The following is a 23,231-nucleotide window of genomic DNA, read 5'->3' as shown; positions in this document are numbered from 1 at the left end:
GGCGCGCGCGTGCGCGCCGGCCCAGCCCATTTGGGCCCGCCTCTCGCCCTCTGACCCCTCGGGCCCCGCCCCCGGACCCACGAGGTCTGTTAGCTGCCGGAAGTGGCGGCGCGGGTCCGGGCGGTCCGGGAGCATGGCTTGCGCGCGGGGCGCGGGGCGCGCGGTGGCGGCGGCGACAGTGGCGCAGCCCGGGAAGCGGCCGCCGGAGCCGGAGCCGGAGCTGGAGGAGGTGACCGCGGGCTGCTCGAGCGGGACAGCGTGGCGCGGCTGGGCCGCACATGGCGGCTCCGGGACGGCCAGCGCCGGGGAGCAGGGCCCAGGAGTGCGAGGAGGCGGTTTGCCAGCTCTCTGCTGGCGGTGGCCTCGTGGGGGCGTCCTGGGCAGGGGGCTCCCGTAGTGTGGTTGGAGAAGTGTGGGCCGGAGCGAACTAGCAAGAGGGGCTGGCATCGTGCTCGTGGCCTCCGTAGCCCTTTAAATTGTGGTTCCTGCATTAAAGAGGTTTGAGCCTGTTAGTACGTTACCGATATGTCGGGTACGTTGTAAAAGGGCACGAGAATAGGAAGGCAGTGCCTGCTGTATTGGCCACATCCCTTTTTAACTGCACTCAAAGCCATTCCTGCTATGCAGCAGAACCCCAGCTGGGTTTGGGGTGTCATCAGCCCTCCAAAGCTTGTCCACCACGCCTGCCTAAGGGAGCACTCCACGTTACTGGGTTGTCAGGCAGCCCCTTTCCCCTGACCAGTCCTGCTGCTCTCCTGCCAGCAGGCATTCTGGGCACCAGGCTCGCCTGCTTCCACCACTCAGCTCTGTACCCTCAGCAGCCGTTTGTGTTTGTGCCATTTTTTTTTTTTGCTGTGGTAATTGTGTAGCTTACTAAGCGTTGAAGATAGTGTGTATCAGTTACTTCTGTGGAAGTTCAGTTGAATGCTGCCAAATAATTGGTGAGTGCAGGTTTTCCTGTTAGCTGAGAGAATTAGTAGCTATTAAAAAGCAGAAATCTAGGGTTCTCCATTCGAGTAAGTGCTTGCTGAAAGTCTGTAAGTTCTTGTTTCCCTTCTCTAAGTGCATGGGTCTTGTGAACTTAGGGATTAGGTGGTGTCTGGTCAGCAGACCTCTGCTCAGAGGAAGCTCTGGTCCTATCCCATGGGGTGGTGAACCAGAACACTTGCCTTTAGGTAAAGTTTGCATGATTTTTATGTCTCTTCAACCAGTCTTTACAATTTACTGATAAAATTGTCAGTCCCAATCTGGTTGGATAGAGTCCTCTTCTGGCGGGAAAAGCGCCTCAGGTTGTGGTCCTCTCCCTGTCCCAGACCCCACCGCGGTGCCCTGGTAGCTCTGGAGATGTGAATGCCAGAGCTACAGGGAGTGGCTTTCGGGCGTGGAGGGTGGAGGGGCTGGTACGGGTGATGTGATGGGAATTGAGCTCCTTGGAAAGTCCTTCTCTTGTGAGACTCTTAACTGAATGTCTCCTCCAAGGGCAGGAGGCCTGCTGGCGGTGGAGGTGGGTGGTGAGGGAGGCCTGGGTTGGGTGGATGGTTTTGATGGAGCTGGAGGCTTGTGGCCTGAGGGCCATGGCCGTGGAGGCTGGCCGCACAGGCTGTGGGTCAGCGCTTGGTGCCCGGTGGGTGGGCTTGGGGTCATCAGTGCCATGCCTCTTGCAGCCTTCTCTCCTCGACGCTCCGGCTCCCAGCCGCAGGCTTGGCAGTGATCCTGGCCTCAGCGACAGCGACAGCGAGGAGAGTGTGTTCTCAGGCCTGGAAGATTCCGGCAGCGACAGCACTGAGGATGCCACTGCCTCAGAGGAAGAGGGGGAGGGGACCAGCGAGCAGCGCGGCAGGATGGACAGGAGTCCTGGGCAGCAGGTGGGTGAGCCAGGAGTCTCCCGAGGGCTCCCTGCACCCCAGATGACCATGGCCAAGATAGCGCCTGCCGGGCATCGGGCTCTCTGAGGGCCCCTGGCACTGATCTCTCCTGCTCTGTGACCCCAGGGCCCCCTCCCTCCTCCCTTGGGCACAGCGAGGGCGGGGCAGAACGCCACTTGGAGCCGAGGAGTCCTGAGCTATAGAGCACAGTCCTGTGCTCTGTTCACAGTAACCCAGGAACCCTGACATTACTTCTCCTGGGTCTCAGGCTGCCTGCTAGACTTAGCTGTCAGCTGGCTTCCTCGGGGCGAAGCCTGAGGTGGGATTTCTGTGCAGTGACTTAAGGTGGGCCTCTCCTCCGCCTCCTTGACAAAGAGTGACATCTTCAAGCGGCACCATTTGGGAGACGAGGTGTTCCTGTCCACTCCCTTAACTCTCCTGGTGACTGTAGTTCATGGCTGGACAGTTTTGCCTCTGTGACAGCCCTGTCGTGCTCCGCGTTAGCCTGTTCCTTGCATCCTGAAGCCAATGAAGGGCTGCTCGCCTATGAAACCTGCCCACCACAAGGGCTGTTCGCTGGCTCAGGGCCCTCTCGAGGGTCCGCTGACTACCTTCCCCTGTCACAGCCCATGGCCGCCCTGTGTCACGAGGCCCTGCCGTGGGTCCTCGCGCAGCCTCCGCAGGGAGTGTCCCCACCCCACAGCTTCAGGAGGCATGTGGTGGTGACGCTCCGGCGGCCACCAGCCCCTCCACCGAGCGGCCCAGCTCTGGGATGGCAGCCTCGAGCTCCTGTGATGCTGGCCACAGCCATGGCCCTGGTACAGTTTATTTATTTTTTTTCCTGGTACAGTTTAGACGACATGTGGACTTAGGTGACTTGCCCCCCCCACCACCCCCACCTCTCCGCCAGTTCTTAGCAGGGCTGCCTGAGCGGCCCCGCTTTAGCGGGGCTCCTGGCTGGCGTTTCACCAGCTCCACTCATTGCGCCCTCCTCAACCCTTGGCAGGACACATCGCCTGCAACTTGTCTCGAGGCTTTTGCTGGCTCCTGCTAAGGATTGGGGGCAGCCCCTGCGGTGTTCAGGGGCATGCTGGGGAGATGTCAAAGACCTGGGTGCAGGCCGGCAAGGGGCCCCAGCTTGGGGTGTGTCTCTCCAGGCCTCTCTCTGCCTGGAGTGGGAAGTGCCTGGTCCAGACGCCTACCTGGGGACAAAGGTAGCCAGTGGCCGACACAGGAGGGAGCCTGTTCTCTCTCTTCCGCTAAGAGTTCCATGGTGGAAGGGTCACTCTTCCGGGGAGCCCTGTCCCCTGATTCTGTGGGTTCCAGGTGTGCGGGCCGTGGGCCGTGCGAAGCAGGAAGCCTCTCCAGCCTCACCCTCGCCTTTGGCGCATCCTCCACTGGCTTGCCTCTCCCCGCACCTCACCTCCGCTGGCCCCGCTCCCCTCCTGCACCCCGCCCCACCCTCCCATCTCCACCTTGGGCCTGGCCCCTCCCAGGCACCTGGCCTCGCCCCGCACCCGCAGCAGTGCTCGGGGGCACTTTGGGCAGCTTCTCTGTCAGGAGAGATGTCTGGCTCTTGTCATGGAGTGTATCAGGTACTTTTTGCCATTCTTTCCCAATCATGCTTCTTTAGATCTCTTTTTTCCTACTTGTTGTGTTTGGTCTGGTCCTTTCTATAACACTTGTGTGGGTTTTCTCCTATTTTGTTTTCATACTCTTTCATACAAAAGTTCCCATTTCTATTAGTTCAGTCTACTTACCACATTCAAGAATGTAACAAAAGACTCACTAAGGGTGCCCAATGTGGAATTACCGTTTTCTAGGTAACTTACATTGAGTTCTGCCCAAACTGTCTGTGCCTGGAGCTTAGGAGCTTCCTGCAAACCCTTGGGCAGGAGGCGCTTTTCTAGAAGCAGTGGGCAGGGTGCTAGGCGGGTCTGGCGCCTGGGGAGGGAGCAGGCCGTGCCTCACAGGTTGCTTAGTGAGGCCACCTGAGGCAGGGCACTCTGGGCCTGTCCCAGAGAACCCCGGTGCGACCCAGAGGCTGGAGCGGGGGCCCCCGTGGGGGAGCTGTGCCCTGCCTGGCCCAGCATTGGACTCTGTTGTCTCTGGTGATGAGAGTTCAGGCGGAGAGTGGTGGTGTCAGTCTGGGGTGACATGAGTGCGTTTGAGGGTTCCCACGGCACCTCTCAGTTGGTCAGAAGCATGTCAACTTCTGTGCTCCCCAGAGCTCTGGTAGCTCTTTCCTCAGAGGCTTAACACATCCCATTTAGGGGTCCAGGTGGGGTAACCTGTGTGGGGCTCTCACGTGCAGCACAGCAGCTCTTCACAGCAGTCCTGCTAAGAACCTGGTGCAGAGGGCAGCAAGAGGGGAGGGCAGAGCAGCCCGCCTAAGACCCCCACTGTGGGCTGCTCCCCCGGGGCTGGCCCCCCAGATCAGCGTGGGAGCACACAGACGCTGCCTCTCCTCAGGAGGAAACTCAAACCTTTGTAGCCGAAGTTAAAAACTGCCTCAGCCATGCGAGGCTGCAGCCCTTCCCGGGAGAGGCCTATCGTGGTCGCCTGGCCCCCTTGGCTCAGGCAGTTGCCTTCAAAACCTCACTTCCCTATGGTCTCGCCCGCAGGCCCCCAGCCATCCACGTGGGCCCATTAGGGCACCCCCACACAACGTGGCCTTGAGCCCGTCTGGGGGTGGGTGTGGGTGGCTTGTGTGCCGAGTGGCTCTGGGCAGACCCCACCATCTGGTGCCTGCGTCTGAGGATGTGGGGGCCGGGGCTGGACCGTGTGAGGAAGAGGAGGAAGAGGACTCTGGCCCCCCCCCCCCCCCCCCCCCAGTCTCCAGGCTTTGGAGGGCTGCGGGTGCTCAGTCGGCCTGGTCCCCGCTCCGCTGGGTCCCACGTTGCGGCTGCCCCCTGGTGGCGGCCGGCGACACTGCCGGTGCCTCTGGAGAGGCTGTCCCGTGCCCTGAGCAGGGCCCTCGCCGCCGGCGGCTCTGGCAGGAGCCCAGAGCCCCACGGCTGGGTGTCCCCCCAGCCGAGCCCCCGCCGGTGTCTGGCTCCGGATGGCACTGGGGCTGCCACGCCTGTGGTTGCTGCCAGGGCCCGGGACCGTGGCCTGTGGTGCAGGTGGTGCAGGGCCCCTGGGGCCTGAGCGGCCGGCGGCCAGAGCAGGGCGGCCCATGCGGGTCCTGGCCGCCACGGGCTGGCCTCAGGGTCTCGAGGAGACTGACAGCAGCTCCCTGCAGGGTCCTCCCGGCCTGGGCCCTGGGCAGGTGTGTCCGCTGGATGCTCCGGGCAGGGTGGGCGGGGAGCTTGGGCCGGGCTGGCCCCTGTGCCCCCTCCCCACAGGCCGCCCGCCTGGTAGGGCTGACCCACTTTCAGTGGGCAGGGCTCCCACAGCGCACAGCCTGGGGAGTAAGGGTGGGAGAGACGTGGAAACCGAATCTCGCCTTTTCCTGGCCTGGAAAAAAACTTACTGTCCCAGCCTCCTCACACGGAGGGAAAAGCTGGCGGGCGGGAGGAAGAGCTGCCGGGCGGCTTCTGGCTCCTGCCTGGGCAGGGGAGCGGGGCTCCTGCTCCTGACGCTTTACTGCCCCCCCGGGGCGGGGGAAGATACGGGCTGTTTTCCCCATCAGTCCCAGTTCCGGTACACCGATTCCCACCCCACCAGGGGAGGATCTGTTTCCAGGTTGGGGTGTCAATGCCCAGTGGCACCCACTCACTGGCCTGGTGGGAGGGGTCAGCCCAGGGCCAGTCCTCCCAGCGCTCCGAGGGTGTGGGTGCCTCTCCAGGCCCTCAGCCAGCTGGGCTAAACGTGCTGTCCTCAGGCTGAGGGTCTGGCCCTAGGATGGGCCGGGGTGGCCCTTGTGCTAGTGGCTGATATCGAGAGCCTGGCTTCCCCTAGATGGACTGGCCTTTATCTGTTGCTGCCAAGAGGCCACCCCTGCTTTGTCCTCTGACCCTGGGCTGGCTCTGGGCTCAGCTGGGCCTTTGAGCCAGGAGCCTTGCAGCTGTTTTTTACCTTAAGGAGTGCGGGGGTGGCTCACCTGGTGTCAGGCCCTCTCTGGGGTCTTCCCCCTGAGCTTGGATATCTTGATGGCCCTTGACAGAGGTTCACCCTGGGTGGAACCCTCCTCCCCAAGAGACCCACTTAGATTGGGGGTGTCCACACTCTTTTCCTGGCAGTGGGACCAGGTCAAAGCTGCTTAGAGATTGTGGTGCGGGACCTCAGCCCCAGTGTGGGCAGGAGGGGCAGGGTGCCCTGGCCCACAGTCTGCCCCAGGTCCTGAAGTAACCTCTCCCACTGTCTTCCCTTCCCAGGCCAGGACCCCGTGCTCGCGGATGGAGGTGGCAAGCATGCCAGGCGAGGACGAGTATGCGGAGGACAGCTCCGATGAGGAGGTAGGCTCATTGGAGGCTGCCCGCTTGCAGGGTGGGCTGTGTGGCCACCGCAAGGCCTGAGTGGGCGTCCTGGCGTGGCCCCAGGCCTGTCTGGAAGAGCAGTTTCAGGGTCGGGGACACATGACTGCAGGAGTGTGTGTCATCACGGGCAGGGCGGCTGGGCGCGGCGCGGCCACCCTGTGCCCATGTCCTGGCCCTGGACTGTGGGGGTGCCTCTGGCAGGCAGAGGGCACCGCATCTTCTGTGGGGGCTGTGCTTCCACTCTGGGTGGACGTGGACAGGCCTCCCCCGGCAGCCAGCCTGTGCTGTTGCCCGGGTTGGGGTGGGGGTGGGGGTAGGGGCAAGCCCAGCCGGCGTCTGCACTGGACCCCAGGGGCAGGAGGCGGGCGCCCTGTGCTCTGCCCCCTCCTCCCCGGTGTCCCAGAGGCCCGACTGCCATGGCCCTGGGTGAATCTGGTCCTCCCGGTTTACGTCTCACAGGGAAAGCCTGCTGACAGGCTGGGGTGCCCCATCTGGCCAGAGGTGGCTGTGACTCCGCTGCCCAGGGCTGCCCATGGGCTCTTGGGGGGTCTGAGGCTCAGGGGCTCCCTGCTGGACGTGATGGGTGCTCCCCTGCCCACCCCCTCACTGGTATGTCCCTGCCGCCTGGGTGCAGGGCCTAAGGTCCCTCTGCCCACTGCCCTGGTGTCAGCCCCGGTGTCAGCCCCCCGGATGTGAGCCTCCTCGGGCTGGGGGGCCTGCAGAGACTGCGGTCTCCACCCCTAGCAGCTCTTCCTGCTGCCTGTCAGGGGCTGTCCCCGGCTGGGAGACACGCGCCCCCTCCCCTGCACGGCTTCTACCCCCATCCTCCGCTCTTTTGGCAGCGGCTGCAGGAGCCTTGGCCGCCCGCCCGATTCAGTCTCTGTGCGTTCAGAGAACAGAGACAAAACAAAATAAATTGGTTTCCTGGCCGGAGCAGCGGGCGCACTCAGTGAAGGGGGGCCGTGCAGCGCAGCTCCCGGCCTGTCTCCCCCTCCCAGGGGCTCTGGCTGTCGGCAGCCACATCCTGTCGGCTACTTTTTTATATTCGGTATTTTGAGAAATCGATGATGATTGTAAATGGAGTGCAGAGGCCGGGGGAGGGGCTTCGGCCCGCCCGCGGGGAGGTGCTCCTCCTGGCCTGCCCCATTCTGGAGCCGCCGCGGGGGCTGGGGGGGCCGCTTCCTCCGGCGATGACTATCCCATATGTGGGCCTGAGTGACAGCAGGAGCCGGCTTCTGCCAGTGCAGCCGGCCGCGGCCCAGGGGGCGGCAGGGCTTGGCTCTCGGGGCCAGGCCCGCCTGGCTGAGGCTCTCCAACCTGAGAAGTGCCCCCCACCCCGTCACGGCGTCTCTGCAGGGTGGGCTTCAGGAAGGGGCTTGGGAGGCTGGGGTGCGAGAGCACAGGAGGGGCGCAGGGACCCCCACCCCCGGCTTTGGTTGGCACCTGTAAGGGCCCGCAGCCCCAGAACATTGGTCGTGGGGTGTCGGGCGGCCCCTTCTCCGCAGCATCCTTGGAGGTGGTTCATGGTGCCAGGACCCCACTCCGGCCCTGGCCGGCCTCCAGCAGTGGGCAAGGGCGTCCGGACAAGGTGTGTTTCTGGGGAAAAACCTGAGGGGTGGCAGTGCCCAGCCTCCTCTTCCCTGGGCCTTGTCTGAACTTAAGGCCTGGGCTGGGGGACCCTGGGGCTTCTAGGTGCTCTGGCTGCTGGCCTCTGCTGGGCCCAGCTTTGGGGTCCCCTGCCCTGGGCGCTGGCCGGTGAGTGAGGGTTCCCCTTCTCGGAGGGACACCCGCGCCCTGCGTCCTAGCTCGGCCTCGACGGTGCCATCCTCCCTGTTCTCACCCTGGGCAGCGCCTGGCCTGCGGCCCCTGGCCGAGCCACCAGCTTGGCGGGGGTCCCTGCGGCCGCGAGTGGGGGAGCCCCTCCCCCATCCGCCCGCGCCCCTCCCCCACAGACGTGATCTCATCCGGCCGCGGGGGGCGGGGGCGGGGGCCCTCACAGGCGGTCGGGCTCCAGCCTGGGGGAAGGCTCCAGCCTGGGAGAAGCTGGAGAAACTGAGGCCGGGGGGTGGTGGGCCGAGAGCGCGGGCGGCGGGCGGCCCCCTCCGCTCTCCCGCAGGCGCCGCTGACGGCCTCCCGCTACCGAGCGGCAGCAGCCTCGCTGGGCCCGCCCCGGCGCGGTGCTCGGCGCGCTCGCTGCTGGCGGCGCGGCGGCGGCTCGGGTTTCGAGCTGTTGTGCAGAGCGTGCCTCTCGGCTCGGCTGGGCCTCGTGGGCTGCCGGCCTCCCTGGCCGCCCCCACACCCGCGACTAGGCTCCGGCCGCCCCTGCCGTCTCCCCACCGCCTCGCCAGAGAGGGGCCTGGGGCCCGGGGCCTCGCAGGTGGCCTTAAGGGGTGGGTGTGGTGGCCGTGACCTCGGGGTGCCCCGGGTCCCTCTGCCAAGTGCCACCTCTGAGCCAGGCCCGCCGTGATCCGGTGTGCGGGGTGCTCTCCTTCTTCCAGGACCAGCCACCCGGGTCCAGTGGTCCCGGTCAGGAGACAGGGCTCCCCTGGGGGGGCGGGGCGGGGCAGGTGAGGGTGGGGCGCCTTCAGAGCCCACCCTTCTCTGGTCTGGGTACGCGGGCTATAGAGGCCTGGCCTGCCATGTGCCCACCGGGAGCCAGTTTTCTGGGTGGCAGGAGCCCAAGCTGGGGGTCTCTGCAGGGACAGAAGGGGGTGGGGTTGCCCTCAGACTGGAGGCGTGGCCCCAGAAGCTGGGGGCTGGCAGCCAGGTGTATGGGGGGCAAGTCCTGTCTGAAAAGTGGTTGACGGCTTGGCTGCAGAGTGGGGACCAGGCAGGGCTGGCGCTGGAGGCTCTGGGCGAGTCCCCGCAGTGGGATCTTGGAGGTGGCCGCAGTATCATGGAGCTCAGAATGGGTGTTTGGCACTCTGTGGGGGCCATACCCGTTTCCAGGGACCTGAGGCGTTTCTGGGAGCCACCGCCACCGCCGCACGTGGGGACGCCCACGCTCCCTGGACAACGGAGAGGGTGGGGGTGTCTTGGGTATCTGAGGACCCGGGAGCAGGGGGCCTCCCTTGGTGGGGGGCCCTTGGTGGAGGCAGACTTGCTTCTTTGCCCTTCAACAGCCCTGAGGCACTGATAGGGACTGAGGAGTGGGTCAGGGGCCAAGGAGTGGGTCGGAGGGTCCCAGGGCCCACACGTGTCCAGAGGTTCAGCAGCGGGCCTGGGTGACAGCGCTTCTCTGAGGATCATGCACAGCAGGGGCAGTTTGACAGGGGAGGTTTGGGAGGGGAGCTTCAAGTCCGAGTTCCCGGCACCCCCACCCCCACGGTACAGCGGGTGGGCTCCACTCAGCCAAGCCCCACAAGGCCCCTCTGCTGGCTTTGGCCTTTGGGACCAGAGGAGGCCCAGAGGGACCTGGCCTTCTGCCTCGGGGCTGTCGCCCAGGGCTCCTCGTGTGGGTACCTTGTGGAGGTCCAGCTGCAGCAGGTGGCCTGGGGCACGCGGCTGGGCCACCCCCCACCACAGAGGGCGCTTTGCGGGAGGAGGGGGAGCGGGAGGGAACACTGCCGGCATTGTAATCGGAGCGGGGCAAGGGGAAGAGCGCGCCAGAGTGAGGGCGGCTGACCCCGCGCTCCCAGGGGACAGGTGGGAGAGGCGAACGAGGAGAGAGTGAAGGATTCCAGAGGTGGGCCGGCTTCCTCTCCCTCAGACAGACACGGGAGGGAGGCGGGCAGCGGGCCAGCGCCGTACCTGCAGTTCCAATCTGCGGTCCTGACAGCTGCAGCCACTTTGGGGAGGGGGAGGGGGAGGGGGCTCTTCGAGAGCGGAAAAATCCCAGCCGACACATCAGCGGTGGCCGCGGTGGCCGGAGCTGCCGGGGGCGGGGCGCCTCACGGATGCGCTTCCGTGTCCCCCTCCCCGCTCCCCGGAGAGTGCGGCCGAGAGTGCGGGCCGGGGCGTCTGGGCCCTGGAGGGGTCGGCGGGCGCGGCCCCTGTGGGGTCACATGTGCTTCCTGGCAGCCGCAGGTGCTGTGCAGGGTGGGGGCGGGCCAGCCCAGGGCAGGCAGCCTGGTGACGGGTCACGTGGTGCCGCCAGCAGCTCGTTCCCGGGCTGGGGACAGGGAGCTGACAGCCTGGCCCTGACGGCCATCGGAGCGTTTCCAGGCCTGCTTGGCCTCAGGAGCGGCTGCTGGCCCAGGGTGTGAGCCGTGCCCACTTTTCACTTTGCCGCACAGGGCACGCGTGGGGCGCTGGGTCCTGGGCAGGGAGTGGGGCTCTGGTGTACGGGGGGCCCGGCTGCTGCAGTGGACGGCCGAGTGGACTCGCGCCCGCTGGGGCTCGGCCGGCCCACCACCCCCAGTCTGGTTTGAATTTCTGGAGCAGTGGAGGGTGATGGTGTGCTTCTCCCCGCCCCCGCCCCTCCTCTCCCGCTGGCTGGCGGGCCAGGCCCTCGGCCTCTGCTGCTACCGGTGCAGCTCAGAGAGCGACCGGGCCCACTGCCCAGGCCTGAGGCCGGCCAAGCTGCAGCCGCTGTCGAGTCCCAGGCCCGGCAGCTGAGGGCCTGGCTGCACGTCCTGTGCCAGGACCTGCTCCCCGCAGGGACCGTCCCAGCGGCCTGTCCTCTCCTACTGACTTGGCACCCCCGAGACACCCTCCAGCCTCACTCTGCCTGTCCTTGTGCTCTGTGGGGAGTCCCTCACGCTCACCCCCACCTTTGTGCGGGGCATGCTTCCCACCTTTCCCCCATCTGCCCAGCACCAGTCTGGCTGTGAGGTGGGCACCTGTCTGACTACGCCTGACTACCTGTCTGTCGTCTCTGGAGGATCTATGAGGGGGTCTGGGCCCTCACCCGGCCCACGTATGCGTGGGCAAGGTGGGTGGTTTAGCACAGGTAGGCCCCAGACTGTCCCCACAGGACTGCTGGTGCCCAGTGGAGCAGGGGCGGCAAGCTTGGAGGCCCTCGGGAACGCCCTTCCCAGGTCGGTTCTCCAAGTGTCTTCAGTGCCCAGGAGCAGAAGAGGTACCTTTCTCAGCCCTTAGCGGGACCCCCATGTTCTGCCTGAGAGTCCTGGCTCTCTAGGCAGGTGGGGGTGGGGGGCTTCTGCAGTGACCGAGCGTGCCCTCTCCCCCTCCTGCTGGCCAGCTGTAGGCTCCTGCAGGATTAAGGAGAGGAAATTTGGGGTTGGGTTTCTCTCTGAGTGGAACCTGCCGTTGTGACTTTTTATTCTGTTACATTTCTATCAGATTGGACACAGCACCCCCCCAACCCTTAATGGCTCTGGCTTTGAGAATTTCCTCCAAAATTACACCACTGCTTCCTGCTTCTTGGTTCCCTGGAGCCCGTCTGTTAAGAGGAGGGGGCAGCTCTGGGCCTGCCCTGTTGGGGTGCCCACGTGGGCCTCGGCACCTGGCCTCTCCTGGGGCCCCGGGTCGGCCCCTGGCACTCTCAGCCCGGCTGCCGGAAGTCAGGCTGCTGGTCAGCGTGGGGGGGGGCGGTGCCTCAAGGCGCTGCCCCCAGCTTGCTTCTCTGCTGTGCCTGTGAGCTTACGCCACTAAGCCGTAATTGTCACCTGCAAGATTTTAATGGTCAGCCAGCTGTGCGCAGCTCCGAGAGGCCTGAACTGCCCTCCTCATGGGCAGGTGGGGCCTTCAGGTTAGCTGGGTGGGTGCAGGGGCGGGCGGCCAGAGTCCTCCACTGTAAGCAGGACTTCTGGGGCCAGGGCGGCCTAGGGTGGGCACCTGCCACCTGGTTCACACCCTCAGGCCTGCACAGACTGGGAGCTCCTTCTGCCAGACAGTGCCCCGCCTCCCACTTCTGGGGCTCTGCGAGCAGGGCCTGAGGTGCCAAGGCCCAGGAGACCAGCACGTTGCACGCTGTACGCACTGCCCTTGCCTTCAGGGCGCCTGGACCCCTGGTGGCCCTTGGAGCGGGGGTGGGGCGGGAGTGCTCCCTGGCTTCGGCCTGTCCCGCTCTGTCCCTTGCCAAGTGCAGGGGGGCTGTCGTCTTTCCTCGCCCTCTCCCCTCGCTGGTCTCCAGACCCCGTGCTGCAGTTCCCTGGCAGCGGGGGCTGACCCTGAGCCCTGGAAAGTGGGGGCTTTCCCCAGGAACCAGGTGCCTTGGCCCAGGGTGCCCGGGACACGAACAGACCACAGCCCTGAGGGCGAGAGTGTGGGCTCGGATCTGCTCAGGACGGGTTCTGGGCTGCTCCAGAGGACAGCGTGCATCTGCGTTTGGAAGATACTGTTTTGTTTTTAATTATACAAAATTTCCAGACTTTATATTATGATATCAAAGACACAGAATGCTAGCACATAATGGCCAGAGGAGAACCAGGTAGCGAGCCAGCACGGAAAGTTCCAGTGGGGCCGGGCAAGTGCTGCGGTGGCCGCGCGTCCCACCGCCTGTCTGTCCATCAGCCCCACTTGCAGCTGGGGCCAGGTGGGCCTGGGGGTGCCCTCAGCGAGGCCTGTGCCTGAGTCAGGTCTGGGGCTCTCCGTGGATGGCCCAGCGTCGCCTCTAACTCCGGATCGCCGTCTTTCTGTCCCGGTCCTTGCTCTGCGGAGGGGAGGGCAGTGTCAGGGCCCAAGCGGAGGCCAGCACCAGCCTGTGCCTCTGGACTTCCCCATGGGGTGCGCTGAAAGCACCCCCCTTCCACGCTCACCCCGGCTTCCCCGAGCAGTTTGGGGAGGAGAGTGCGCTGCTGCATAGCCGAAATTGTAAAATTAAATCTCCCAGATGTTCAGGCCCCAGGAGCTCACGCGTGCTGTCTGGAGAGGAAATGGGGATTGGGGAGAGCCGCGCCGTATTTTCTCCCTGCTCACCCTGCTCTTCCGGTGCCACCACGCGCAGCAGGCGCCGTAAATCAGAGCCGGCCAGCGTCTCCCGCAGCGGGGCCCTCTCCCTCAGCCCCCGAGTCTCTTGCCAGCCTCCTGCCAGCGGATCCCACAGCCACACTGGCGTCAGAGTGGGCAGCCGGGTCCAGGGAGGGCAGGCAGGTGCCCAGTAAGCCTTAGGCCACGTAGAGCAAGCGGACCCCAGCAGGATTTCCTCACTGCCCCCAAGTGCCCTTCCCCTGATGGCAGGGTAGGTGGCCAGAGTTGCTTGATCAACCCTGGTCTGGTCCCCTAGCTTCTTCCCCGTTGGTGTGGGTCCTGCCTGGGTCTCTTCCCTCTCTGTCCCCACAGGAGCCTGTGTCCTGGGGACCCGCCAGCTCTAGCTGGGCCCTCCTCATCTTCTCTCTCCCTGGACCTGGGGCTGCGGGTGTCACAGGCGCTGCTGGGGGTTCTGCCTGCTTCTGGCCCCGCCCTCTCTGCCCAGCAGGTGTGGGCTGCAGGGGTGGTTTGGAGGTGGGGGACGCCCCATCCTCCTAGCCTCCCTTTCCGTGGACACCCCGCGGCAACACTCACCAACTTTCTCTGGTTGCTGAGGCAGAAGGTGCAGATCTGTTTGGGCTGGGCGTTCTCGCCGTCACGGGCAGGGGGTGGGGGCGGCGGGGGCGGGGGGCTGCCGGCACGCGATGCGTGGAAGAAGGCGGGCCCCGAGTGGCAGGGCTGCCCGTCGCCGCAGGCCTCGCCCACCAGCAGCACGTTGCCCAGGTGTGAGATATAGCTGGAGGCCAGGCGCAGGGTCTCGATCTTGGAGAGCTTGCGGTCAGCGGGCTCGGTGGGGATGAGCGTGCGTAGCGCGGTGAAAGCCGTGTTCACGCTGTTGGTGCGGTCCCGCTCCCGCGCGTTCGCCGTGTGCCGCTGCCGGGGCTCGCGGCCCGGCCGCCCTCCGGGCCCCAGGCCACTGCCCCCCACCCGCCGGCCCCCGGCCCGTCTTCGGGCGCCCTGGAGGCCGCAGCGCGCCGCGTGCACACGGCAGGGTTTCTCGTCTGAACCCGAGCTCTCGCTGCCTCGGTCCTCGTCCTCCGACAGCGGGCTCACTTCAGGGTACAGGTAGCGGCCGGGCGGCGCCGAACGCAGCATTGCGAAGGACATGGGGCCGGCGGCCGCCGTCAGCTCCGTCGCGCGCCGCACATGCCGCCGCCACTGCCGCCCGGGCCAGGGGCACGCGGGTCTCGGGGCTCCCGCGGTGGCGGCTGCGGCGCAGCGCGCACGTGTGCGTCCCGGGCTGGAGCGGGGCCGCGGGCCGGGCCTTTATAGCCACGGCGGCCCCTCCCCCGCGCCGGCCCGCCCTCCTCCCCGCCTCCCAGCCCCTGGAGGCCGCTTGGAGCAGGGGCCCTCCGTCCCTCTGCCTTCTCGCGCCGTGGTGAAGGGGCCTGGAGCATCCTGCTGTCTTTGCGGGGAGGGGAGAGTGGGCGCCCCTCCGGGGGGGTGCGAAGCGCTGCTGCCTCCCCTCCTCCCTCTTAGCAGGGGACAGGAGGGAGGGTCAAGAAGGATCCGTGACCCCGGCCTTCTCACTTGGCATGACCGCCTTAACCCAGATGCCCTGGCCCCAGCGCCTGGCCACACCCTGTCTGTCTCTCCCTCTCATGTACACTTGGGCCTTCTGTGCCCAAAAGAGGGCACGAAGGCTCTCTGAGCAGCTGGAGTCCAGCCCCCGGCCCCCTCAGCTGCCCCCCTCAGGTTGTCGTGGGGCTCACCTGACGGCACAGCCTGTCTTTCCTGCACCTGCCCCTCCTGGCACCACCCTCCAGGTCTGGCTCCTGCCTGCACTCTTGCCTGAAGAACCCCCCCACCCACACCCTGTTCCCTGCTAAATGCCCCATGGGTCTTTCCTGGGCCGCCCACATCTGTCCAGTCCAGGGATGGCTGTGTGGACTCGGGGAGCACAGGAGAAGGACGGGCATTCCCAGCAGTGGGCAGGGACCTGGGCACGTATGGAGGAAGGCAAGCAGGGAGGACTCAGGTCAGCAGGCTGGGGGCTGGGCAGGTGCAGAGGGGCCGTGCCCAGAGGGTCCTGTCCCTGTCCGGGTTCCCAGGTTGCCTGCTGTGCAGTCTCATCTGGGCCCCTCCCCCTGTGGCTACTGTTGCAGGAAGCGGCCGCCTGGGCAGCAGTCTCGGTGCTGGGTGGAGGGAGGGTGGCGGCTGGCAGGGGCCTCGACCAGGAATGTGTGTCCAGGAATGTGACTGCTCTGCCCACTGAGGGTGGGGTGGGGGCAGGGCTGGGAGGCTGGGGGAGCCCCTGAAAGTGTGCCAGGCTCAGTGCAGCGGACTTTGTCTCTTCTTGGAGTGGACTGGTGGGGTCTTCCCTGAGTCCCTGCCCATGGCTACCCAGTTTTGCCTAAGGCCCCAGCCAGGGGAGGGAGCCCACGGGCGATGAGGTCACCCTTGCCTGTGGCTGCCCAGAGCCCTGGCCAAGGAATCCAGGGGGGAGGCTCTGGGGTTGGCACCACTTCAGTGGAAAATGTGAAGGTACAACTCCGGCGCCTCTGAGGGTCTGGGTGGGGGGGCGGATAGTGCTGGCCGTCCTGCCACGTCACACCCTGGGGAGAAGCTCAAGTCAGGGTGCCTGGGTGCTGCTCCTGCAGCCTGGAGGCCAGCCCCTTTGCTCTGCCTTTCCCCTTCCTGGCCTGTGTCTTTCTCTGAGGGGCTTCGAGGGAGGGGTGGGCACGGTGGGTATCTGCTGCTGACTCGCGGGCCTCCTGCCCCAGGACATCCGGAACACGGTGGGCAATGTGCCCTTGGAGTGGTACGATGACTTTCCCCATGTGGGCTATGACCTGGACGGCCGGCGCATTTATAAGCCCCTGCGCACCCGCGACGAGCTGGACCAGTTTCTGGACAAGATGGACGACCCTGACTACTGGTGGGTGGGCGTGGGGCGGAGCCTGCGGGCTGGGCGGGGCGGGGCCAGGGCCAGGGCTCTGACTGGGTCCCCCCAGGCGCACGGTGCGGGACCGGATGACGGGACACAGCGTTCGGCTGACGGGCGAGCAGGTGGCCCTGGTGCAGCGGCTGCAGAGGGGCCAGTTCGGGGACGTGAGCTTCAATCCCTACGAGGTAGGCGGCAGCTGCTGGCCCTGGGGTTGGGGGCACCTGCAGGGCCCAGGCCCACCCTCCTCTGCTCGCCCCCCAGCCAGCTGTGGACTTCTTCAGTGGGGACCTCATGATCCACCCAGTGACCAACCGGCCTGCAGACAAGCGCAGCTTCATCCCTTCCCTGGTGGAGAAGGAGAAGGTGGGTGTAGGCCATCCTGGGGGTGCACCTGCCCACCCCACCCCTGCCCCGGCCCCCCTCACCCTGCCGTCTCTGCAGGTCTCCCGCATGGTTCATGCCATCAAGATGGGCTGGATCCAGCCTCGCCGGCCTCGGGACCACAGTCCCAGTTTCTATGACCTGTGGGCCCAGGAGGACCCCAACGCGGTGCTGGGTCGCCATAAGATGCACGTGCCTGCTCCCAAGCTGGCCTTGCCTGGCCACTCGGAGTCCTACAACCCGCCTCCCGAGTACCTGCCCAGCGAGGAGGAGGTGGGCCTGGTGCATGGTGGGGTCTGGGCTAACCCCTTGCCCGGCCCCGGCTCCTGGCTCACTCCTGCCTCCACAGTGCCTGGCTTGGGAGCAGCAGGAGCCTGAGGAGAGGAAGCTCAGCTTCTTGCCGCGCCCGTTCCCGAGCCTGCGGGCTGTGCCTGCTTACGGCCGCTTCATCCAGGAGCGCTTTGAGCGCTGCCTGGACCTCTACCTGTGCCCACGGCAGCGCAAGATGAGGGTACGCCGGGGTGCCCAGGCAGGGGCGTGGAGTGGGGGTGGGTGCAGCTGACCCTGCATCCTCTTCTCAGGTGAACGTGGACCCTGAAGACCTCATCCCCAAGCTGCCCCGGCCACGGGACCTGCAGCCTTTCCCCACGTGCCAGGCTCTGGTGAGCAGACAGGGCAGGTGGCAGGGAGCAAAAGCTTCCGAGTGTCTGGTCTTTACCACCCTGCCCTTTCTCTGCAGGTCTACAGGGGCCACAACAGCCTTGTCCGCTGCCTCAGCGTCTCCCCAGATGGCCAGTGGCTGGCATCAGGTGGGCACGCAGTGGGGCAGCTCCGCAACTGGGCAGGGTGGGCTGGCCTGGAGGGCCAGGTACTGAGGGCCTGTCTGCGTGTCCAGGTTCAGATGATGGCTCGGTGCGACTCTGGGAGGTGGCCACTGCCCGCTGCATGAGGACTGTGCCCGTGGGTGGTGTGGTGAAGAGTGTCGCCTGGAACCCTCACCCCACCGTCTGCCTGGTGGCTGTTGCAGTGTGCGTGAGGCCCGGGGTGCCCAGGGTCGGGGTGGGGGGACAGACCCATGCCTGAGGACCTCCATGTGGCTCTGACTGCAGGGAGGACACGGTGCTGCTGCTGAACCCGGCCCTGGGGGACCGGCTGGTGGTGGGCAGCACGGACCAGCTGCTGAGCGCCTTCACCCCACCCCTGGACCCCGCCTCACAGCCCGCGCACTGGCTGGAAGCCTCCCAGGAGGAGCGCCAGGACGGCCTGTGGCTGCGCATCCACCACGGGAAGGTGGGCGGAGGGCGGGGCGTGGGGCGGAGGGCGAGGCCCCGGGGAGGGGCCGAATCTCACCCAGCCTCACCTCCCTGCAGCCAGTAACGCAGGTGACTTGGCACGGGCGCGGGGACTACCTGGCTGCGGTGCTGGCCACTCCGGGGCACACCCAGGTGCTGATCCACCAGCTGAGCCGGCGCCGCAGCCAGAGCCCCTTCCGCCGCAGCCATGGCCAGGTGCAGCGTGTAGCCTTCCACCCCACGCGGCCCTTCCTGCTCGTGGCTTCCCAGCGCTGCGTCCGCCTTTACCACCTGCTGCGCCAGGAGCTCACCAAAAAGCTGATGCCCAACTGCAAGTGGGTGTCTAGCCTGGCAGTGCACCCGGCAGGTAAGGGGGTGTCCTGGTGGGAGGGTGGCACTTGGAGGGCCACCAAGTCCTCACCACCGAATTTGCCCCCAGGTGACAACGTCATCTGCGGCAGCTATGACAGCAAGCTCGTGTGGTTTGACATGGACCTCTCCACCAAGCCATACAGAGTGCTAAGGTGAGATGCTGGTGGGCAACTGGTCACTTCCTGCCCCGACCCCTGCCTCACTGAACCTGGTTCCCCCCACCCCAGGCATCACAAGAAGGCCCTCCGGGCCGTGGCCTTCCACCCCCGGTACCCGCTCTTCGCATCTGGCTCTGACGACGGCAGTGTCATCGTCTGCCACGGGATGGTGTACAAGTGAGTGTCAACGGCCCCGCCTGCCCGCGCCCCTTGGGGACGGTTCCACCCACGTCCTGAATCTCTCCTTCCCCCACAGTGACCTGCTGCAGAACCCACTGCTGGTGCCCGTGAAGGTGCTCAAGGGGCACGCCCTGACCAGAGACCTGGGGGTGCTTGACGTGGCCTTCCACCCCACCCAGCCTTGGGTCTTCTCCTCCGGGGCTGATGGCACTCTCCGCCTCTTCACTTAGACACCCTGCTTCTGGGGCGGGGCAGGTGGGGGTGAGCAGCACATGTGCCCTGGACTCTCAATACAGGAATTTGCTGGGTAGTCTTGAGTCAGCTTCCTAACGGGGGAGGGGGCTGCTGGCCTGCCCACAAGCCAGGTCACATTACCACATCACCTGCTGATCAGCAAATGGCTTTATTGGGAAGATGGGTGTTGGTGACTTGACCACCCTTGTGTTCCAGCCCTCCCTTGCTGTGTGGGCCCAAGGCCTCCCCTGTGGCCCTGTGGGCAGGGGACTCCTTAGGGCCTTGTCTTGGACCCTCCAGCCAGCCAGGCTGGTATTGGGTGTTGGGGTAGCCTCAGGCGAACTTCACCAAGCAGCCCAGAGTCTTCACAGCCTTCAAGCGCACCTTAAGGGCTGGGTCCTTGAGCAGCAGCTGGAGTGCTGGGGGACAAGGAGCCGCTGCTGGGGGCTCCGCCACGGCCCTTGGAGAACTGACTGAGCCCAAGATCCCGCCCACACCCCGCTAACAGCTGCGACTGAGGCTGCCCCCACCCCTTCCGGGCGCACAGAGCCTGGGGGCCAGGACCCTGAGGCTGACACCCCACCCTGTGCGTGGGGCCGCCCGCCCACCGCCCTCCTAAGACAGGCCTCTGCCGGGAGGGCTCAGGAGCCAACGGAAAGATAGTTTTTCCTTTTTTAGTGTTTTTTAAGCTCTTTTGGAACAGTTAAGAAGTTTCCGTGAATTACTAGAGACGATGAGGTCACCAGTGACAGGGAAAAAATCCTTGAAATCCAGGAAAATCACTTAGTCCCCCCTGGTGCCCACAGGGTCAGTGCAGCCCAGCATGTTGGGGGGGCGGGGGCCCTCTGGGCTCCTGGCTGTGTGGGGCGGGGTTGGCAGGACTGGGGCTCACCCGTGAGGAGCTGCTCCAGGTCCACCTGTGGCCGCTGCTCAGCCTCCATGTGCAGCACCAAGAACCCTGTGAGGGTGGGGCCACAGTCAGGGGCCAGTGAGGGGGTTTGGGGGCCAGGGGTAGGACCGAGGTCAGGGGCCAGGTCGGTGTGGGGGCTGCCTGGGGCGGCCTCACCTGTGAGCATGGGGGCAGCAGCACGGACATCCTCCCAGCTGCTCTTATAGTAGAACAGACTGGTGCTTAGCAAGCGGCCCAGCAGGTCGGGGAAGTGGCGCATCTGCAGAGAGGCGGTCAGGCAGGCCCGGTCCCCCCGCCCAGCCCAGCCCTGCCTAGCCCCGCCCCTCACCAGGTGCTTGCAGGTGGTGTTGAGGAACTCTCCAAAGTGCAGGTCATGGCCTTCCTGCAGGTGCCTCTGGAAGACAGCTGCCAGCTCCTCACACTCCAGGTTGGGGCCGCACATTCGCAAGGCGAACCTGCAGGCCTGCAGGGCACACGCTGAGCCCTAAGTCCCTGAGCTGGCCGGGCCTACCCATCCCCCACTCTGCTCACCGTGACCACGGGTGCGTGGGGGTCACGCAGGTGCAGCAGAAGGGGCACCAGGCCGCCCACAACCTGCTCCAGGAACACGTCCTTGCAGTCCCCACGGCAGGCCTTGTTGAGGTGCCCGAAGAGGCCAATGGACACTGAGCGTAACTCCATCCTTTCCTGGGCAACAGCAGGTGTCACATGGCCCTCCCAGCCCAGCTTCCCGGGCAACCGCAGGGCAGTGAAGGGGGAGCAAGAGGCAGAGTGGGCCAGGCTGTAATGGCCAGGGGCGGCTGGGGGGGGGCCTACGCTGTCGAAGAAGGGCCGAATGCGGACAGCAATGTGCAGCAGCACTGCATGTAGGTCCCAGGCATCCACCAGGTCCATCAGCCTTGCCAGGCCCACCATGGCCTCCAGCGCCACCAGGCTGTGTGGGTCGTCCCCGTCGTCCAGCCCACCGATCATGGCTGTCAGGAGTTGGGGGCTGTGGGTCTGTACCTGGGGAGGCCACACATTCCTGTGTGCCCAGGCCATGCCATGCCCAGCTGCCCACCCTCCGAGCACCACCTCCGATCCTGTGGCTGCTGGGTCTGCCCGGGTCTCCTCACCAGCTGTGGCTCTGCTGTCCCTCCCTCGCCCAGGAGCAGGGCCCCAGAGGGCTACCGGACGGTCACCTTATCTGGGGAGCCCAAGGTGATGTTGGCCAGGCCGTGGAGCACCAGCCTCCGCACGCGGGCGCTCGTGTCCTTCTGCCGTGCCATCAGGTTGTACAGCAGCGACTCCAGGAGCATCAGGTCGTTCACCACATTGCTGCTGAGCAGCTGGGGGCAGAGGCGTGCTGACCACCACACCCGCCCAAGTGCACCGGGCAGCACCGGCCCCTGGTCACTGAGGGGACATGGCGGAGGCCAGCAGGCCAAGGGGAGCTCTTGGCCTTTCCTCAACCTCCCCTGACTCCTGACCCCAACCCCTCCCTGGCCCCCACTGCCTTGGTCTGGGGTGGGTTTTCAATGTGGCTCCCCTGCCCTACCCAGGCCTGCCTATGGGGGGTACTTCACACTGCCCCCCTCCCCCCTCCATTCATGGTGCAAAGCAAGTGCTCATACCTCAGCCAGGAAGGCTGTGGAGGTGACCCTCTGGACCTCATACATGCTACTCTGTGTGGTGAAGAGCAGCTTCATCACCAGGGGCAGCCGGGGGCCTGCGAACTTTGCCATGGCACTGGGAAGGAGGCACACGGGCAAGAGCTGGGGCCTTAGGCTGCCCAGAGCACACCAGTCCCGGGGGCCTGGGGAGCGTGCCTGCCTCCCACCCTGTACCATCTGGCCCGCTAGCCCCGCCCCCCAGCTGCCCTGCACATCCTCCGTTCAGACACGACCCCCCTAAAGAGACCTTCCCCCTGTGCCCGGTCCGCTGCACCTACAGAACCTGCTGCCCTCACGGACTCCCCGCTGCCCCACGTGCTGCCCGCTCACCTGGCCAGCCGGGTGACACCTTCCTCATGCCCAGCCGAGGTCCTGAGCAACTGCCAGCCCCCGTCCAGCCCCACGCACTGGACCACATCCTCATTGCCACCGCGGACAAGCACGGCCTGCAGCGCATCCACCGCAGAGCTGCGGAGATGCGGGTATGGGCTCGGCTGGCGCAGGCAGGGCCCAGCTCTGCCCCTCGCACGCATGTGCACACACACCCGCCTATGCTCTTAGAAGACATGCCCAGGGACCCCCAGCCTGCTCCCTGCTACCAGTGTCCCTTCCCCTGGGCAGCACTGTGGGCCCTCTGCTCTTGCAAGAGTTGAAGGGGCCCCAGCCTGTCCCCAGACCCCCCGACTGAGAGACATGGAGAAGGTGCGGGCACAGCCAGTGGCACCAGGCCCTGCTCCAAGCCAGCAGGGCCTCACCCATGTGGCAGCTGCGCTCCTACAGGGCTGGGGCCAGAGCTGTGGCCAACTGCAGGTGGGGGCCCTGCAGGGTCTCAAGTTGGGGCCCCAGTTAGTGTGGCTGAGGACTGAGGCTGCACTCAGAGTGGGCTGGCTTGGAACCTGCCGACCCCAAGCATTCACCAGGGAAGGCGCAGCTCAGGGTCAGCTGGTGCCCGGCCCCCCGCCCCCAACCGCTGGGAAGCTACTTCCAGCAGCCGACAGTCACGGCCTGGGGGTGCCAGGCCAGGCCCACTCACCTGCAAGGCTCGAGGCTCCGTGAGGCCAGGCCCGAGCTGGCGCTCCTCCTCTCCTTGGCCTGCAGCTGCCTGGGCGGCTGGACACCCATGGTGCAGCTGACCCGCAGCAGCAGTGCCACAAACAGCTGGGGGTAGAGCTCTAGCACTGCTGGCCCGGACGCCGGGGCAGATGCGACCTCGTGCAGTGCACAGGTGGCCTGTGGACGGGCCACCTCAGCCTCTGCCCCTACCCTCAGGGTAGGCTCAGAGAACACTGGACCCTGCACCCGGGACAAAAACCAGCCTACAGCTCCTCTTTCTTTGCAGGCACCCGGCATTCCTTGAGCTCTTGGGCCCTGGGAGGGGTAGCTGTGGGGGTGAGATGAGGAGCCCAGCCCTGTCCAGCTTGGCCCACGGGGCAGAAGGCAGGCCCGGGGCAACGTGGCCACCTTGAGGACCAGCTCCCAGCATCTGCTCTTGGCTCCTCAGCAGGAGAAGGAAATTCTTGCAGCTGTTTCACTGTGGAAATGCTGCCAAGCTGGGTTTATTTTTTTCCCCGTAGGATGAAATAGAGTGGGCTCCCTTGGGGGCCTACACCTGCGGGGACTTTACGAGCCTGGGCTCACAGCTCGCCGGCTCCAGGGTTCCCATCAGCTGCCAGGTGCCAGCAAGGCGCAACCCAGGCTCCCCATGGGGCCCTCTGGCAGCGGCCACGTGGCCCCTCATCGCCTTCTGGGCCCACGGGGGAGGGCAGAGGGGGCGGTGCGTGCCGGCCCAGCCCCCACTCACTGCGAGGGGCAGCAGGGTGGCCACGCGGTCCGGCGTGCTGCTCAGCAGGAAGGCCTGGCTCTCCTCAAACAGGACGTCCTTGCTTATCTTCTCCAGGAGCAGCCCCAGGACCTGTGCAGCGAGGCCGGGCTCCAAGGCCAGTGCTCGCCACAGGGTGCAGGTGTGGCTGGAGGGGCAGGAGAACAACTCCTCTGAGGCCTCTGCC

General features: G+C 65.9%; 4 protein-coding genes across 50 annotated transcripts in view; 1 reads left to right on the top strand and 3 right to left on the bottom strand.

Moving 5' to 3' along the window:
- The first annotated feature begins 75 nt into the window (after positions 1 to 75).
- On the top strand, positions 76 to 18,739 carry BOP1 (BOP1 ribosomal biogenesis factor). Its single transcript, XM_086337860.1, has 16 exons — positions 76 to 229; positions 1,665 to 1,865; positions 6,185 to 6,265; positions 15,883 to 16,037; positions 16,114 to 16,231; positions 16,308 to 16,409; positions 16,488 to 16,700; positions 16,777 to 16,938; positions 17,009 to 17,089; positions 17,167 to 17,236; positions 17,323 to 17,455; positions 17,537 to 17,717; positions 17,798 to 18,086; positions 18,159 to 18,243; positions 18,319 to 18,426; positions 18,506 to 18,739. The coding sequence occupies exons 1-16, from the start codon at positions 134 to 136 to the stop codon at positions 18,657 to 18,659; spliced, it is 2,229 nt and encodes a 742-aa protein (XP_086193986.1). The 5' UTR covers positions 76 to 133; the 3' UTR covers positions 18,660 to 18,739.
- On the bottom strand, positions 8,900 to 9,926 carry LOC147359852 (uncharacterized). The gene has a single exon (XM_086337891.1). The coding sequence runs from the start codon at positions 9,857 to 9,859 to the stop codon at positions 8,906 to 8,908; it is 954 nt and encodes a 317-aa protein (XP_086194017.1). The 5' UTR covers positions 9,860 to 9,926; the 3' UTR covers positions 8,900 to 8,905.
- Positions 12,517 to 14,407, bottom strand: SCX (scleraxis bHLH transcription factor). Of its 3 annotated transcripts, XR_015141282.1 has the most exons (3): positions 13,694 to 14,407; positions 12,949 to 13,054; positions 12,517 to 12,842 (listed from the first exon to the last, which is right to left on the bottom strand). XR_015141282.1 is itself a non-coding variant. In XM_086337899.1 (2 exons), the coding sequence occupies exons 1-2, from the start codon at positions 14,264 to 14,266 to the stop codon at positions 12,804 to 12,806; spliced, it is 612 nt and encodes a 203-aa protein (XP_086194025.1). In that variant the 5' UTR covers positions 14,267 to 14,407; the 3' UTR covers positions 12,517 to 12,803. The 3 variants fall into 3 exon arrangements, 2 of the variants coding, with proteins under 2 accessions (XP_086194025.1, XP_086194024.1); XM_086337899.1 differs by lacking the exon at positions 12,949 to 13,054; XM_086337898.1 differs by having other exon boundaries at positions 12,626 to 13,054.
- Positions 18,740 to 18,813: 74 nt separating the features above from the next.
- MROH1 (maestro heat like repeat family member 1) overlaps positions 18,814 to 23,231 on the bottom strand; it is a 49,696-nt gene continuing 45,278 nt past the window's right edge. For 28 of the 45 annotated variants that reach the window (XM_086337803.1, XM_086337813.1, XM_086337822.1 and 25 more), the window contains 10 exons: positions 23,027 to 23,192; positions 22,259 to 22,455; positions 21,556 to 21,693; positions 21,187 to 21,301; positions 20,755 to 20,901; positions 20,105 to 20,578; positions 19,902 to 20,036; positions 19,730 to 19,832; positions 19,556 to 19,621; positions 18,814 to 19,082 (listed from right to left, as the gene is read on the bottom strand). In XM_086337803.1, coding sequence (XP_086193929.1) covers positions 18,997 to 19,082; positions 19,556 to 19,621; positions 19,730 to 19,832; positions 19,902 to 20,036; positions 20,105 to 20,578; positions 20,755 to 20,901; positions 21,187 to 21,301; positions 21,556 to 21,693; positions 22,259 to 22,455; positions 23,027 to 23,192 — 1,627 coding nt within the window. In that variant the 3' untranslated portion in view covers positions 18,814 to 18,996. Of the gene's footprint in view, positions 19,083 to 19,555; positions 19,622 to 19,729; positions 19,833 to 19,901; positions 20,037 to 20,104; positions 20,579 to 20,754; positions 20,969 to 21,186; positions 21,302 to 21,555; positions 21,694 to 22,258; positions 22,456 to 23,026; positions 23,193 to 23,231 lie in introns of all 45 variants that reach the window. The other 17 variants (XM_086337833.1, XM_086337820.1, XM_086337824.1 and 14 more) reach the window with 2 other exon arrangements.

Source organism: Bos grunniens, chromosome 14 (assembly GCF_055505025.1).
Source record: "Bos grunniens cultivar Pamir isolate PY7600 chromosome 14, Bosgru_T2T1.0, whole genome shotgun sequence".
Classification (NCBI taxonomy): domain Eukaryota; kingdom Metazoa; phylum Chordata; class Mammalia; order Artiodactyla; family Bovidae; genus Bos; species Bos grunniens.
This window is presented reverse-complemented; position numbering and strand designations above follow the sequence as displayed.